Source organism: Muscardinus avellanarius (assembly GCF_963383645.1).
Source record: "Muscardinus avellanarius genome assembly, chromosome: 1".
Classification (NCBI taxonomy): Eukaryota; Metazoa; Chordata; class Mammalia; order Rodentia; family Gliridae; genus Muscardinus; species Muscardinus avellanarius.
In genome coordinates, this window is record NC_137786.1 from 178,098,958 (window position 1) to 178,113,847 (window position 14,890).

The 14,890-nt window shown below is 56.3% G+C and overlaps 1 protein-coding gene across 1 annotated transcript; it reads right to left on the reverse strand.

The window, feature by feature from the left end:
* Positions 1-379: 379 nt before the first annotated feature.
* Positions 380-13,416, reverse strand: ATG16L2 (autophagy related 16 like 2; the record flags this gene model as incomplete). The annotated part of the gene is made up of 18 exons (XM_080719691.1): positions 380-467; positions 735-836; positions 918-965; positions 1,129-1,278; positions 2,375-2,480; positions 2,705-2,825; positions 2,932-3,003; positions 3,200-3,270; positions 4,337-4,442; positions 4,559-4,667; positions 5,223-5,285; positions 6,171-6,284; positions 6,568-6,624; positions 6,702-6,962; positions 7,246-7,322; positions 10,972-11,071; positions 11,592-11,691; positions 13,299-13,416. 18 exons carry the CDS (start codon positions 13,414-13,416, stop codon positions 380-382), a joined length of 1,863 nt encoding a protein of 620 aa, XP_080575817.1.
* Between the last annotated feature and the right edge of the window lie 1,474 nt (positions 13,417-14,890).

Below are 14,890 nucleotides of genomic sequence, written 5' to 3' on the forward strand. Positions count from 1 at the left end.
AGGGTCTCACTAAGTTGCTGAGAGCCTCACTAAGTAGGTGAGGCTGGCTTCGAACCTGTGCGATCCTCCTGTCTCGGCCTCCCAAGTGTTGGGATTACAAGCGTGCACCACCATGCCTGGCTTTATTTTTTATTTTGAAACAAGCTGCAGAGGGCCTCACTAAGTTGCTGAGGCTATCCTCAAACCTGCAATTCTCCTGTTTCAGCCTCCCAGGTATTAGGATTATAGGTATGTGCAACTATCCTCGGCTCCACAAGTTGTTTTTAAGAAAACAGGCCAGGTCCTGCTTGGCCTTCTTCCGCATCAGATCTGAATAGAGCAGAGGGAAGCTGTTCTTCGGCTTGTAGCAGAGCCCCAGCCTGGCAGTAGCGTCATGGCCCTAGTGCCAGAGCACCACCTTCCTTCCCTGGTCCACGCTCACCACGTGGCTCCCAGAGTAGCACCAGGCCACGGCATTGACAGCAGTGCTGAGGAGAGGGAAGGAGAGTTTCAGGGGGCAGTGGAAGCCAGGACTGCAGTCTGGCTCTGCCCCTCATTACTGGATCCAGACAGTTTGAGGCCTTCCTCGGCCTGTTTCCTCCTCTGTAAGATGGGCATCTATAAACTGTAGGTGGAAGGGTATCGCATGAACTGTGAAGGGTTCTGGGAGGGTGGAAGGGTTGGGACAAGGGCTGGGGGACGGCAGAACCTGGCATAGGCTTGCAGGACTGCTGTGCGGTGGTAGCCATGCTCACCAGTGGGGCCCATGAAGGCTGCTTTCCAGTTTCCCAGTGTCTACATCCCAGATGTAAAGGGTTCCGTCCCAGGAGCCTGCCAGTGCATAGCTTCTGTCGGGGCTGCAGCGGCCATAGCAGAGTAAGAGAAAGGCGCTCAGAGGTGAGGACGAACCCATGAGGGACAGGGGGGTGTGCTCTCACCTGAACACAGCTTTGGTCCAGTCAGAACCACACCTGAAGCCATCAGCCCTGAGGACAGACGGGATCAGACGGTCAGAATGGGGATCACTGCCAATCTGGCCCCCAGCCAGGAGCTTCAAGAGCCTCCTCTGTCAAAGGGTGGGGTACTTCAGGTCCCAATATAAAGGACCTCCCACAGGAGGCCATGGGCCAGCAGGCACAAGGCTGGTACCTGAACACCTGGCGAACGTTGCTGACACGCAGGTCGATGACCTTGAGCGTGTCATCCCGGGAGCAGCTGAGCAGATGCAGCTGGTCATGGCTGAGGCTCAGGGAGGTAACCCGGCCCTGCACTGGGATGACCTGGGTACAGCGGGGGCCCCTGAGGAGCAGAGACAGAGAGGAATAAGGAACAGCTGCCCCCACTCGTGACCGCAAGGGGCTGGGTGTGGCTGCTTTCCTAGCTAACAAAGTCCAGACGCACCCCTGGGCCTGGGTCACTGGGGCTCAGGCTCCTTCTCCCCGCTGCAGCCAGCTCCCTCCACTGAGGGAGACTGAGTCGAGAGCCAGAGCCCCTGAAATCCTTGGGTCACCAGAGTGACACTGGAGGAAAGCAATGAAAAGTTTGTCTTTAGACATGGGAGAAAGGAAAGGGTTTCAAAGAGCAACCCCTGCAGAGCAGAAAGTACGAGCCTGCACAGGCCCAGCGTTGGCTCTTGCTGTTTTTGTAAATCATTCACACCCAATGCCAGACTCTTCAGTTTGAAAAACAACTAAAATTTTGTTTTCCTTTTGATTAAAAAGTGGTAGCCAAGGCCGGGCATGGTGGTTGCACACTTGTAATCCCAACATTTGGGAGGCCGAGACAGGAGGATCCAGGTTCACGGCCAGCCTCAGCTATTTAGTGAGGCCCTCTGCAACTTAGTGAGGCCCTGTTTCAAAATAAAGAAAAAAAAATAGGGATGGGGGTGGAGCTTGAGGGTAGAATGGCTCTGGGTCCCATCCCCAGTACCGAAAAAAAAAAGTGATAGCCAGACGCAGTAGCACACACCTGTAATCCTAGTGACTTAGGAGCCTGAGACAGAAGGATCACAAGTTCAATGTCAGCTGGAACAACTTAGTGAGACCCTACCTCAGAATAAAAAATTTTCAAAAAAGGATTGAGATATAGCCCAGATGTAGAATGCCCCTGGGTTCAATATACATTACCATGACAAACGTAATAATAACAAAATGGAAAAAGGTGCTTATCCATCTTGGTTGTAAGGCCCAGGCGGTTTGGTGTTGGATCGAGAGCCACTAAGATGGAGGCACAGCTCCCCCAGGTGCTATGGGCAAGGGACCATGTCCAGCAGGGGCCACCAGCTGTCAGTGTCAGCCCCACAGCCTCACCTCCTAAGGTACCACCATGACCCTGCCAAGAATCCAGCACCCTGACCCCAGGCCTCCACCTCCCGCCCACAGTCCCCGCCTGTCACCTGCTGTCCCAGAAGCGGATCTTCTGGTCATTGTGGCCACTGATGATGATGTGGTCCCCACACACCACGTCATTACAGTAGGAAAGGACATTGATGGTCCGGGAACCTGGAGACCCAGGGGCAGAGCCAGCTCACTAGACACAGGCCGATGCTAAGGTCCTCCCAACCAGGGCTTTTGCCACCAAGAAACCAGGCAGACAGTACCACCAGGGCACAGAGGAGGGCCTCAGGAGGCTTTGCCTGAGTGTCTGTGAATCCCAGAGCCACTCCCAGAGAGCAGGTGAGGCCCTTCTGCCTGGGGGCTGCTGGCTGGGGGCGGAGGGTGCTCACAGTAAGCGCGGCCGAGGTCCCACTCCTTCACTGTCCGGTCTCGGCTCCCAGTCACTGCCTGATGTTTTGTTAGCTTGAACTTGGCAGCCGTCACCTTGTCCTTGTGTCCAGACAGTGTCTCCTGCCCCCATCCCAGGTATGGGTCAAAGGCATGGACAAGACCCCATAATAGCACCTCCCCAGTGCTGACCCTTGACCCTTAGGCTGCCTCCTCAGTCAGGCCTCACCTTGGACTGGGCCTCCCCCACCTTCCAGAGCTGGGCAGCCTGGTTGTAGGTAGCTGCTAAAACCTGGGAGCCCTGAGAGGAAGGAGAGGGAGAGGTCCTGAGCCTGGGCACGCCTCAGAGCCTCCCATAGCCCAGGTCACCAAGGACGGAGGGGAGCAGAAGGCTCGGTTCTGGGTATCACTGATGTGCCCTCAGGCCCCAAGGCCCCTCCCCACCAGGCCTGAGATGGGGAGGGGCATCTCATACTACTGGGGCGCAGTCCTCTCACCGATGGGTCAAAGTCCACACTGGTGATGCTGCCACCAGCTCCCTCTAGGGTCTGGTTGGCCTCCAGGCGTCCTGCAGGGAGAAGGGGAAGAGATAGGGAAATGAGGTCACTAACCTCACAAAATAAAGGAAGTGGCTCCCAGAGCTCTCCTAAGAGCTCTGTCCTAGAGCCAGGTCTGGAGGCTGTACCTCCCCCTAACTGCTGGCCAGGAGGCCCCAGGGGACAGCTGGGTACTTCACATACAGGGCTGGAGAGGACAAGAGAGAAGGGACGGTCCCTAGATCACACAGCAAGCCAGGCCAGGCCAGCTGGAGACCTGCCTCTCCCAGGAGGCCTCCAGGGGTCCACTGTGAGTCCCCAACACACCTACACAGAGCACAGAGCTTTGGACAAGATGGACAGTCAGTGTTTGTTTTCTAAACTGGGAGATCAGTGCTATTAGAAAAGAAGGTGTCCTATTGAACCCAGGGGCTTGTTCCTCAAAGACACCTGCTCATACCCAAGCATGGTGGCACACAGCTGTAGTCCCAGTACTTAAAAGGCTGAGGCAGAAGGATTCATGGCCAGCCTCCACAACTTAGACCCTTCTGCAAAAATGAAATAGGGCTTGGGGTGTAGCTCAGAGGTAGAATGCCCCTGATTTCAATCCCCAGTACTACCAAAAAAAGGGGGGGGCAGGTATGGTGGCGCAGGCTTGTAATCCCAGTACTTAGGAGGCTGAGACAGGAGGATCACAGGTTCGTGGCCAGCCTCAGCTACTTAGTAAGGCCCTTCAAAACTTAGACCCTGTTTCAAAATAAAGAATGAAAAATAGGGCCTGGGGAGGGGGAATGCTCCTGGGTTCAATCCCCAGTACCACAAAGGCCTATCGTGGTAGGACCTCATGATAGGGCACCTCCACCTTCCCAACAGGGTCCATCTGAGATCAGCCCTTCCCATCCTGCAGGCCTGGATCCTCTATCCTCCTTCAGAGCAGCAAGCCTAGTCTCCCTCCTGCCCAGGGATTCTCTAGCCACTGCCCACACGAATGTGCAAGATGGGGCAAAAAAAGGTCCAGGACCCTGGCCCACCCAGGAACAAGCTGAGGGTTGGTCTGCAGAGAAAGTACAGGGCTGGCCAGCAAGGAGGGATCCTTACCTCCTACAACATTCCAGAGGCGAATGAGGCAGTCAGCCCCACCAGTGGCCAGGAGGCTGCTGTTGGGGCCAAAACGAACAGCATTGACCTCAGAGAGGTGGGCGTCCTGTGGGAAAACGGGAGGTTGGCGGCCCTGGTGCTTCCCTGCTCGCTCAGACCTCCCCACGAGTGCCTGCACTTCCATATCTGCACCCCATCAACGTGGCCCAGCTCCTCTCTTACCAGCACATCCTGTGCCCAGGTAGGAAGTCGGGCAGCCATGCACACAGGGATGCTCTGGTACCGTTGCTCAGGGACACCCCCAACTGAGTGACCTCTCCTCTTCTTGAAACTGCCGGGGGTAGGGGTCAGGAGGGTGCTCAGCAAGGCCTCTGACATGGGGGCTTCAAGCTTTCTGAGGCAGCAGTGTCAGGGAGCAGACATGGCAGGTGACAGGACATGGCCCTGAGATACAGTGTCACATTCCCCACCCAGCACTGACCCCCATGGGGATGTGGGGGACAGTGTGTACAGGCACAGGGTGGGTGCAAAGGAACCTCAGAGCTGGGGTTTGCCTTGGCCTTGCCACAGCTTGGCTCTAAGATGTTGAGCAAGGTGCTCCATTTCTGAGCCTCAGTTTCCCAAGAATGGGAGTTCCCTTATGGCCCCAGGCTGGAGCTCATGGTCCCCCTTGAGGACCTTAGATGAGGACCAAGCCTTGTGAGCCTGGAAGACAGCTGGGCAAGGCGTTGAAAATGAGGTCACATACATGGCTTCTGCCTCTGGGGCCAACAGACACACACAGAGACAGCAGGCACCATATGGATGGACAGACAGAGGCTCAGGAAGCCTGATACGGGGCTCCAACAGACCCAACCCCTTCACACACATATGCGCACACACTTACTCCAGCAGCCCCTTCACCACATCCACACAGCGGGACAGTGTCAGAGAGGTGGCCGAGGCAGACCTGGGGCAGAACCGAGAGAGAGGTGCTAAGGGCAGTGGGTATGCAAGGAGCAAACATTCTTCCTGCACTTGGCTGGAGGCCAGGAGGCTCATAACAACTCCTGAGCCTCAAGGAGAACTTGAAGCCTTGAAGACCAGAATTGTGACCCAGACCAAGCAGGAAGGTGGAGATGGGAAGGGGAAGTCTCCACCATGATGGGAAGAACTACCTTACCTCCCCCAAACTGAGGCTGAGGTGGAGCCTATGGGGAAGGGAGAGGCTTAGGGGCCCCAAGCTAGGACAGCACCGGCGAGAGGCAGTAGAGAGGAGATTCTTAGGCTTGCCAGTTGACCTAGAAATGCCCAAGTGTGTCCTGGATTGTGTTGGTTCCCTGGGGCTGCCAAGAACCTTGGAGAATAGCGCCTCATGCCCCTCCCCAAGGCTCCCTCACTGACTGACCCAGGGCCAGGACACAGGGGACCTGCAAGGAAAGACTGAGGAGAAAAGCCCTGGGCTGGGGAAAGGGGCCAGGAAGGGGCAGCCTCAATGACAGGCCAACAAGACCTAGGGGACGAAGTGGAGGGGTACCCGAGGAGTAAAGCCCCAACCAGATCTCACCAGTGTGAGCACACATCTACACGTGCTGATTTGTTCATACACAGGTATGCTCACCCAAGTTGTGCACGCCTATGCCCATGCCCCCGTGTGTACATACCCATGCTCACCTGGCCTTCACATACACATGCCTAGGACAGCTGTCACCCTTTTGACAGAGACCCCACCGGCTTCAGGCACTGGAGGTCAGACCACCCCAGTCAGCTGGCCCTAGGACCCAGGAGGAAGACTCCTGCAGCCTCCGGGGTGGGGTCCAGCTCACAGCTCTGGGACAGCCACCTGGGTCCTCACCTGAAGGGCCTCTTCCACTTCTCACAAGCCTCACTCTCCAAGGACTCTGGCTCAGCAGCCAGGGCCAGAGTCTCAGTCGCCTCCCTAAGCCCATCACCAAGGATGTCTGGGCTCCTAGGAGAGGGAATGGAACTTAGAAAGGCTAGGGTACCGGGGCCTGCCAGCCCCTCCCTGTCCCAGCACAGGAGGCAGTGATGTGATTCCTGGCCATGAGGGGGTCTGCCTGTGTGGGTGGCACGGGTGCCGACTCCTGTGACCACACATCTCTGCAGGTAACCTGTCTGTGGGCCCTGCGAAACCTGCATTCAGAGGTACCGGCCCTGGGGGTGTGGCAGGCAGAGACGTGGGCGGGCAGCTCCCAATACCGGGGTCAGCTCCAGCCCCTCCGCACTCTTACTCGCTGATGCTCACAGTGCGCTTGGCAGCCTCCTTCAGCTCCTGGGACACCCGCGCCCTAACAGGGAGAAAAGCATCCTAAGAGGGCTGGAGCTGAGCGAGGCCAGACTCCTCCCCGGGCGGGCGGGGCCTCACCGTTCGCGGCGCGCCAGGCGCTGGTTGCGCTGGTTGCGCTGGGCGGCGGCGCTCGCCTTGCACTGCAGCAGCCGCTCCAGCAGGTGGCGCGCCTCGTCCTGCAGCCCGCGCAGCGCCGCCTCGCGGTGCCCGGCGTGCGCGCGCAGCGCCTCGTAGGCCGCCCGCCGCTCGGCGTTCTGCGCCCGCAGCTCCTGCACCCGGCGCAGGTGCCGCGCCCGCTCCTCCTGCAGCTGCGCCACGCGGGCTTCCAGAGCCGCGAGCCTGCGGACCCCGAGAGCGGGCAGTGGGTCCCGAGCCCCTCGCCGCCCAGGGCCAGCCCACCTAAGCCGGCAGACCCGCCTCTGGCCGCGCGGGCAGCTAGGGGCTCAAGCCGGGTCTCCGGCCTCGCCCTCCGATTTGCATCCTCGGACCACAACCCCGGGCCGGGGGCGTTTGAGGACGTAGGAAAAACTCCTGGACCCACACCCCACTTGCTTGGGGCAGAGATGGCCCCCCCACCGCCCCGAGGTGGGCGCGGTCCCTCCCGCCCTGGCGGGCGCCTCACCTGCTTTGCCGCCTCTCCTCCAGCGCCGACTGCAGGGTTTCCAGGGCTGCGGTCTTCTCCACCACCTGGTAGGCCATCTGCGGGCGTGGAGGGCCCTGCAGGTTGGTGTGGGCCTCTGGAGGGCTCAGACCAAGCCCCGACCCCCACCCTCAGGCAGAAGACCGAGCCTGCTGTCAGGCAGGGCTGAGCACGCCACCCCCAGCCTTCCTGACCGGAAAGCTGAGGCTCAGGTGGGTTCAGGATCTTGCAAAATGAGGATGCGCTGCTGCTTCATGGAAAGGCTCGAGGCTCCGAGTCTGACTCCTGGGTTTCAGTCCTAGCTGTGCCGCTTGTATTCTTTGACCTTGGAAACAGTCATTTAACCTCCGTGGCAAGAGGAATCTGCTCACTCCCTCCACTGTAAAATGGGAATGATCGTGTCTACCTCGCAGGGTAACCCAGAGCTATTATGAGAGGAAATTATTATTTGAAATAATACTTTCAAATATTGAAAGTATTATTTCAAATAACGGTCATTGTTTATCCAGCACGTACATGTGCAAAGCCTGTTCTGAGCACTCTTCTTTTAGTCCCCATAATAACACCTTAAGGTAAGCACTACCATCCTCATTTCACAGATGAGGACACTGACACAGAGAGGTTGTCTTGCCCGGAGACACACGGCTAAGTGGCAGAGTTGTAAATGAACCCAAGCTACCTAAATACACCAGATAGAGTGCTGATCTACAGAGCTGGTTCTGTTCCCCACCTCTCCAACAGCGGGCTTCCTGTGCCATCCCCAACTGCTGGCCTGCCCAAGCACAGATCTCAGCGAGGAGAAGCACACAGGGCTGAGAGAAGGACCTCGGGAATACAACACTGGACTGAATCATGGAGCAGCCTGGAGTGGGATAAGGGTGCTCCTGTGCTCCTGCCTCACTCAGCATTCCTTCAACCCAGAGCCAAGAGCTGGAGAGGTCACGGAGACGAAGCCTCCCTCCCTCCCTCCTTCCTGCTCCTCTGCCAAGAGCGCAGACTCCAGGAAAGGCACTGCCCACCACTGTGGCAAGAGGAACGTGAGGGCCACAGGCTCCAGGCGACTCCGGCCCAGGAAGCAACCGAGGTAGGGGCTCTTGTTGCCATCACCTGCTCATGTTCTTTCTCCCAGGGGTCTGGTGAGAGTGGATTGCAGCCCAAGGCGGGGTCTGTCCTGCGCTGACCTGACTCCCCATGAAGGGCAGGGCGCCTACTTTTAGTGCTGGCCCAGTTTATAACATTATAATTCTTGACATCACTGAGCAATCGAACCACCTCACTTCCTCATCTGTCACTTATTTTCACATATGTTGGGTATATGTTTTGTATACTATTCAGTACTTTTATCATTTGCTATTTGTTGAAATTCAAATGAAGCTGGGCGTGGTGGCGCACACTTGTAATCCCAGCATTTGGGAGGCTGAGACCGGAGGAACACAGTTTGCAGGCCGCCTCAGCTACTTAGTGAGGCCCTCTGCAATTTAGTGAGACCCTGTTTCAAAATAAAGAATAAAAAAAATAGGGCTGGGGATGTCAATCGGAAGTAGAGTGCCCCTGGGTTCCATCCCCAGTACCACCAAAAAAATAAATTCAAATGAAAGAGGTGGAAAATATATTAGTGGTGACTAAAGGTTAGGGATGGTTGGGGAGGAGTGAGTGTACTAAAAAGGGGCAGCAAGAAGGAGCTCTAGTGATGACGTGGTGCTGTATCCTGATGGCTACACAAATCTACACATGCTAATGTCATGAAGTCGCACCATTATCAAGCTGCAGTCCCATCAGCTCTGGGGGAGAGGCTCTCCAGTGTGTTTTTAGCTCATTCATGCTACAGCTGTGTTGGGAAGGGGACTTGGTTTACTGTAACTGGGCATGTGTTTACTGGCCCATCAGACTCTTCTTGTAGAATCCCTTGGGGCTCAGGTCTTGTTGACGGCTGCACTCCCTGTTCATTGAATGTAACAACCGTCAATAAATATTTGTTGAAAGAATGGAGGTCACAAAAAATGATGTGTGTGAGTGGAGGTTCAAATCCAGGTTCCACCTACCTAAGCTTCCGCTTCCTCCCCTGCAACTATAAAGTTGTAGAGGATTAACTGAGATAACATTTACTCCAGTACCCGCAGGAAGTCAGCTCTCAATGTGGTGTTGCCCATGTCATGGGGGAAGATGATGATTTTATTTATTTTACTTTTTGTGGTTCTGGGGATTGAACTCAATGGCATTCTACCACTGAGCTACCTCCCGGCCCTTTTTATTTTTTACTTTGAGATGAGATCTCACTAAGTTGCCCAGGATGGCCCGGAACTTGAGATCGCCCTCCCTCAGTTGATATTACAGGCGTGTGCTCTTGCGTCCCAGCTGGAGATGATTTTAGGTGTGATGTCCAAAAAGGCAGCTAAGCAAGAGAGTCCAGAACTCAGAGGCTGTGCTAGAGACAGGTCTGGGACATCAACAAAGAGAAAATCCCTGCAGCCACGGGAGCCAGCGAGCCCACATAGCCTCCAAGAACACCACATTTATTTATTTATTTTTTGGTGGTACTGGGGTTCCTGGAAACCCTTCTACCTCCGGGCTACGCTCCCAGACCTATTTTATACTTTTTTTTATTTGGAAACAGGGTCTCTTAAGCCAGTGTGGCTGGCTTCGAACCTGTGCGATCCTCCTGTCTCCGCCTCCCAAGCGCAGGGATTACAAGTGTGCGCCACCGCGCGGACAGAACACCACATTTAAATGGAAGGGGAGCCGGGCGTGGTGGCGCACACTTGTAATCCCCGCGCTTGGGAGGCAGAGACAGGAGGATCGCGCTGGTTCGGAGCCAGCCGCGCTGGCTTAAGAGACCCTGTTTCCAAATAAAAAATATAAAATAGGTCTGGGAGTGTAGCCCATGGGAGTGTATCCTGGAGGTAGAAGGGCTTCCAGGAACCCCAGTACCACCAAAAATAAATAAATAAATAAAATAAAATAAAATAAAATAAATGGAAGGGGAGCCAGCGTGGTGGTGTGTGTCTAATCTCAGTACTGGGGAGGTAGATAAAGTAGTGTTGGGGGTATAACTCAGAAGTAGAATGCCTCTGAGTTCAGTCCCCAGCATCACAAAAATAAATAAATAAATAAATAAATAAATAAATAAATAAATAAGATAAAGAGAGGGGGAGCTGGGTATAGTGGTGCATACGTGTAATCCCAGTATTTGGGAAGCTGAGACAAGAGGATCGCAGGTTCAAAGACAGCCTCAGCAACTTAGCAAGGCTCTCAACAACTTGGACCCTATTTCAAAATAAAAAATAAAATAGCACTGGAAGTGTAGCCCAGCAACAGCCACAGAAATGAGAAGAAATCCCAAGAGTCGGGTGAAGCAGAAGCCAAGAGTCAGCATTGCCTGCTGGGAGCAGCGGTGCCGGGTGGAGTCATCACACCCTGCTCCCGGGCTGCATCAACCTTATTCTTCTAGCCTGTGAGGCTCTCGTAAGCACCATCTGGTGCTGGGCCTGGGGTAAGGTGTGGCAGGTCAGTGGGGGAGTGAGCCGAGCAGACTGTCAGGGCCCTGGCACTGACTGCTGCCCAGCTTCAAGTTGGGCCTGACACTGTGGGGCTCACATGTGTTCACCGCATTGGACTTGGGGACGGTAGCAATCACAGCAGGTACTGCTCACTTGCAGGCTCCCTTGGACCTGATCTCCCTGCCCCTTCACAGACCCTGGCCCACCTTACCTCACCACAGACCAGCCGGAGCCCCTCCTCCTCCTCTTGCCACTTTGCTCTCAGAGCGCCTGGTGATGGGCTTTGGTCTGAGTCAGGCTCTGACTCCTCCCTGCCAACCAATCAGAGAGTGGTGTGCTTGGCCCCTCCACTCACCCAGAAGTCCCCAGGGGTGTCCCTTAAAAGCCTGATACAAGAGCCATTAACATTCTCTTGGGGAAAACAGAGGCCAGCAAGCCAATCAAGGAAAGAGCAAGTGTTAGAAGTGAGTTTTCTTGGATCCTCTGGTCTGGGACTGCCCCTGGCCTTGGGTTCCCTGCACAAGACTCTCCTCAGGACACATCCGACAACTCTGTCCCCAGCCCATTCTTGGCTCTAGTTTTCACCCATCTGTGGAACAGGTAGCAAGACCTTTTCTGTAGGCATCAGAGAAGGAACCTGGAGATGGGAAGACAGGTTTGGGGAGGGAAGGAGATGGGCAAAGGCAGAGGGAGAAGGATGAAGAGAAAGATTCTAAGTAGCTGTGCTGGAGGCGGGCTCAGGGTCCTGCCTCCGATGAGATGCCAGGAAGAGAATGACCCAGAGGCAGCAGCAGGGCAGGCAGGCAGCCCAGGGAGACCTGATACACTCACCAGGAGCCCTGGCAGGTGGTGGGAGTGACATCTTTTGTCTCTAGCTGCAGCTTCTCTGAGAACTTGGCCAGCAGCTCAGCCTTCTCTAAGAGGTGGTTATCTAGGGGTAAAAAGAGGGGCAGAGACACAGTTTCCAGCAGGTCCCTAGCATACAAGTTACCTTTGGCTGGGAGGGCTGCAAGAGCATGCTGGGAAAAGGGAAGCTACTGCAGGCGGGGCTCTGCCTCCTGCCTAAGGTACGCGTGTGTAGGTCTATAGGACCCTCAGCCCTGGCTAAGGCCCCCAGGCCCCCCAAGAGAGGATGACCTATTCTCCTAGAGACAGAAGAATCACCTCTGCTGGGGATATGGATGGCTGGGTACCACCCATTGAGTGTCCTGAGCTAAGGTTGATTCACCCCTGCCCCAGGAAGGGCCTGGCTCCAGGGCATGGTGAAACAAACCAAATACAGTTGGCCTATGGCCTTCAGCAAGCCACTTCCCCCTCCAGGGCTCTGACTTTGCACTAAAGTAGTCCTAACTTCCCCAGAGTGTAAGTTCCCCCAGGTTAGAATAGGTCCCTGGGCAATTTTCGAACTGACCTCCTCAGGTTTGGTGGCTTGACCCAGGTACACCCTCCACACCCACAGTCACTTCCTGTTTTCTCACCAGGTCCAGGACGGGCCCAGGCCAAGCTCCCCTGCTCCCTTCCCTCTCTCTGTGTCCAGCCTGCCGCGTTGGCTCATGTCCCTAGGTCTAGCCTACTTGTCACACAACACAGCACTGCCCTTAACAAAACTAAAGAAGGTCCCATTATGACTAGTTCAAAGATAAGAAACCTGAGGCTCTGGACAAACAGCCCAAGACTACAGAGATGCCTGGACCTTCAGTCTGTCTGATTTCAGCCCTCTCAGTCTCTCCGAGCCTCCAGACTTGCAGGTGCAAGGCCTGTCTATGGGAGCAGTGCAGTGTTCCCCCTGCCTGGAGGAAGGGGGCTGGCCTCACAACCCTAAAGGGAGAGGCCCAGCACCTAGAAGCTTAAAGAGCAATTTCCCAGAACAAGAGTGGACTTCACCTGGGAGAACACCAAGATGAGGGAGCAGGAGAGACTGGTTGGACTTTCAACTCCAAACATTCCATCTCAGATGGCAGGCCCTCGGTGCAGATAGATGCCTGCCACGCCCCCTCCTGCCCAGAAAGAATCCCCTGGACTCAGCCAGCTCCCACGGGAGCTGGGCCTCCCAGCTTCGGGCTTCTCCCTCAGGCTGGCCTCTGCTAGGCACGGAGGTGCTCCGTGAACCCGCCTGGATTTAGAGCTTCCTCCTTAGGGGCTGAGAATTCACTCCTTCCCTAGATCTGCGAGCTGGCTGCTTTGGACAGTCCTGCCTTTCTGCATAGAGCTCTAGGGATCAAATGGACTGACCGGAAGTAACCTGCGACCAGGGGTATAATAGACCCTGCAAAACCAACACTGTCTAGGATGCCCAGTCCGTGGGGTCCAGAGCCGAGCTTGGAGGGGCACCAGGAGGGGTTCTAGGCAGAGCCTGGTTTGGAAGGGGCAGAAATCCTGGCCATTTAGAGGTGGGGCGTAGAGGGCGGGTCCAAGGCAAAGGCTAAAAAGCGAGAAAGTGCTCTTGGGTCACAGTCCCAGCATCCAGACAAACCCTCTCCCCGCGTCGGAGCCCAGGCTCCTCAATGGCCACCTTCCAAGCCGCCGGGGCGCACTCACAGGCCGGGACCAGCTGCAGGAACAGGGCCTTCTGCGTGCGGTCCCGCTGCCGCAGCTGCCGCACGATGTGGCGCTTCCAGCGGGCGGCGGGAGCACAGGGGGCCCCGGGCCCCGCCATGGCCGCGGCGTCCCCGGCTCCCGCGCCCCGCCGGGGAGACTCCGTGACGTCAGCGCGGGGAACCCCCGGGTGGTACCAGGGCGAGCCGCGGGGGGAGCGGGGCGCCCGGCCGGAGCCCCGCAGGGTCTTTGCCGCTGGCGCTGCAGCTCAAACTCGGGCCTCAGAGAGGGCTCCCGCTGCTGTCGGGGGTAAGAAGCGGGGGCCGGGGTCGGGGCCTCCGGGGCGGTCTCTCCCCGGCTCCTGCTGCACTCGGGAGGCGGGCCCGCCCAGGCCCGCGGGCCTTAACCCCGCCGCGCCCAGACAGAATTCAAAAGAAGAGAGGATGCTCGCCTAGGGAGGCCCATCGCCCCGCCTCTGAGTGCGCACAACACAGGCGCGCGCAGTACAGCAGAAGTACAAAGGACGAAGAGACTGAAGGGAAGACACCCCACTTTCTGGAAATGAGGGCATTTCAACTGGGTTTTTGAGGGATCAAGTAAGAGTTGGCCAGAGGGAGAGAAATAAGGACGCTCGGCCACAGGAAGAGCAAGTGCAGAGGTTCAAAGACACACAAATTCCCAGCGCGTTTGGGGCTGCAAGGACAGGAGGCAGAACTGCCTGAGGGGAACACGGATTAGAGGCCCAGTTGGCTACAATTTAGGTCCCTAAGAATGAGGGAGTGCCGCTGATTTTATCTAAAAACCCCCTGGCCCAGGGAAGAGAAAGGGCTGCTTGCCTGAGCTCGCCTGGAGCTGTGAGTGGCTGAGCTGGCCAGCAGCCCGGAACCCTGACTCAGAGCCGCCTCTGGAGGAGAGGAGGCAGCTCTTGTGGGTACACTTGACAGTGAGTCACAGGTTTCAGGGAACTGTGATAAAACTGTCCCTAGGAAGGTGCCTGTCCAGAGCGCCCCAGACACAGGCAGGGGTGAGAAATCAAAGAAGAGATTCACTGGGCCCAGCCTCACCCTTGGGCATGAGAAGGAAGGCCAAAAGAGCCCTGCTTTCAGTGAGAGGAGGCAGGCCTGGGCATCCCCAGGAAAGAGAGAGATTGGGTGATGCTGGGTGGCCCTCTGTGAGATGCTGATGGGAATGCAGTAGAAAGCAATGGGATGCTGACAGAAAGCAAAAGTAGTAAAGGCTAATGATGTCCAGGATAGTAGACCTTGCTCTGCTTTAAAACCACAATGAACTGGACTCAGTGCTTCCCATGTCACTGTCCTGGGCCCTCTGGGCACATGCTGGTCCTGATTTTTGGGATACCCCCTCCAGTCATTCTCCAGGAACACTTTCCTGCACCGGCACTGAGTTAAGGCTTCTGTGACAACAGCCCAGGCCCCATTACATTTTACATCCTCTATCACCACAGTCATTACACCATGCTGTGGTCTGTGGGTTCCCCTTGGGACACGGCCTGGGTCCCAGGCATCTCTGCACCTCTAGCACCAGCCCTGTCTGTTGAAGGAATACTTGTGTTGCAGGTGGGTGGTAACTCATCA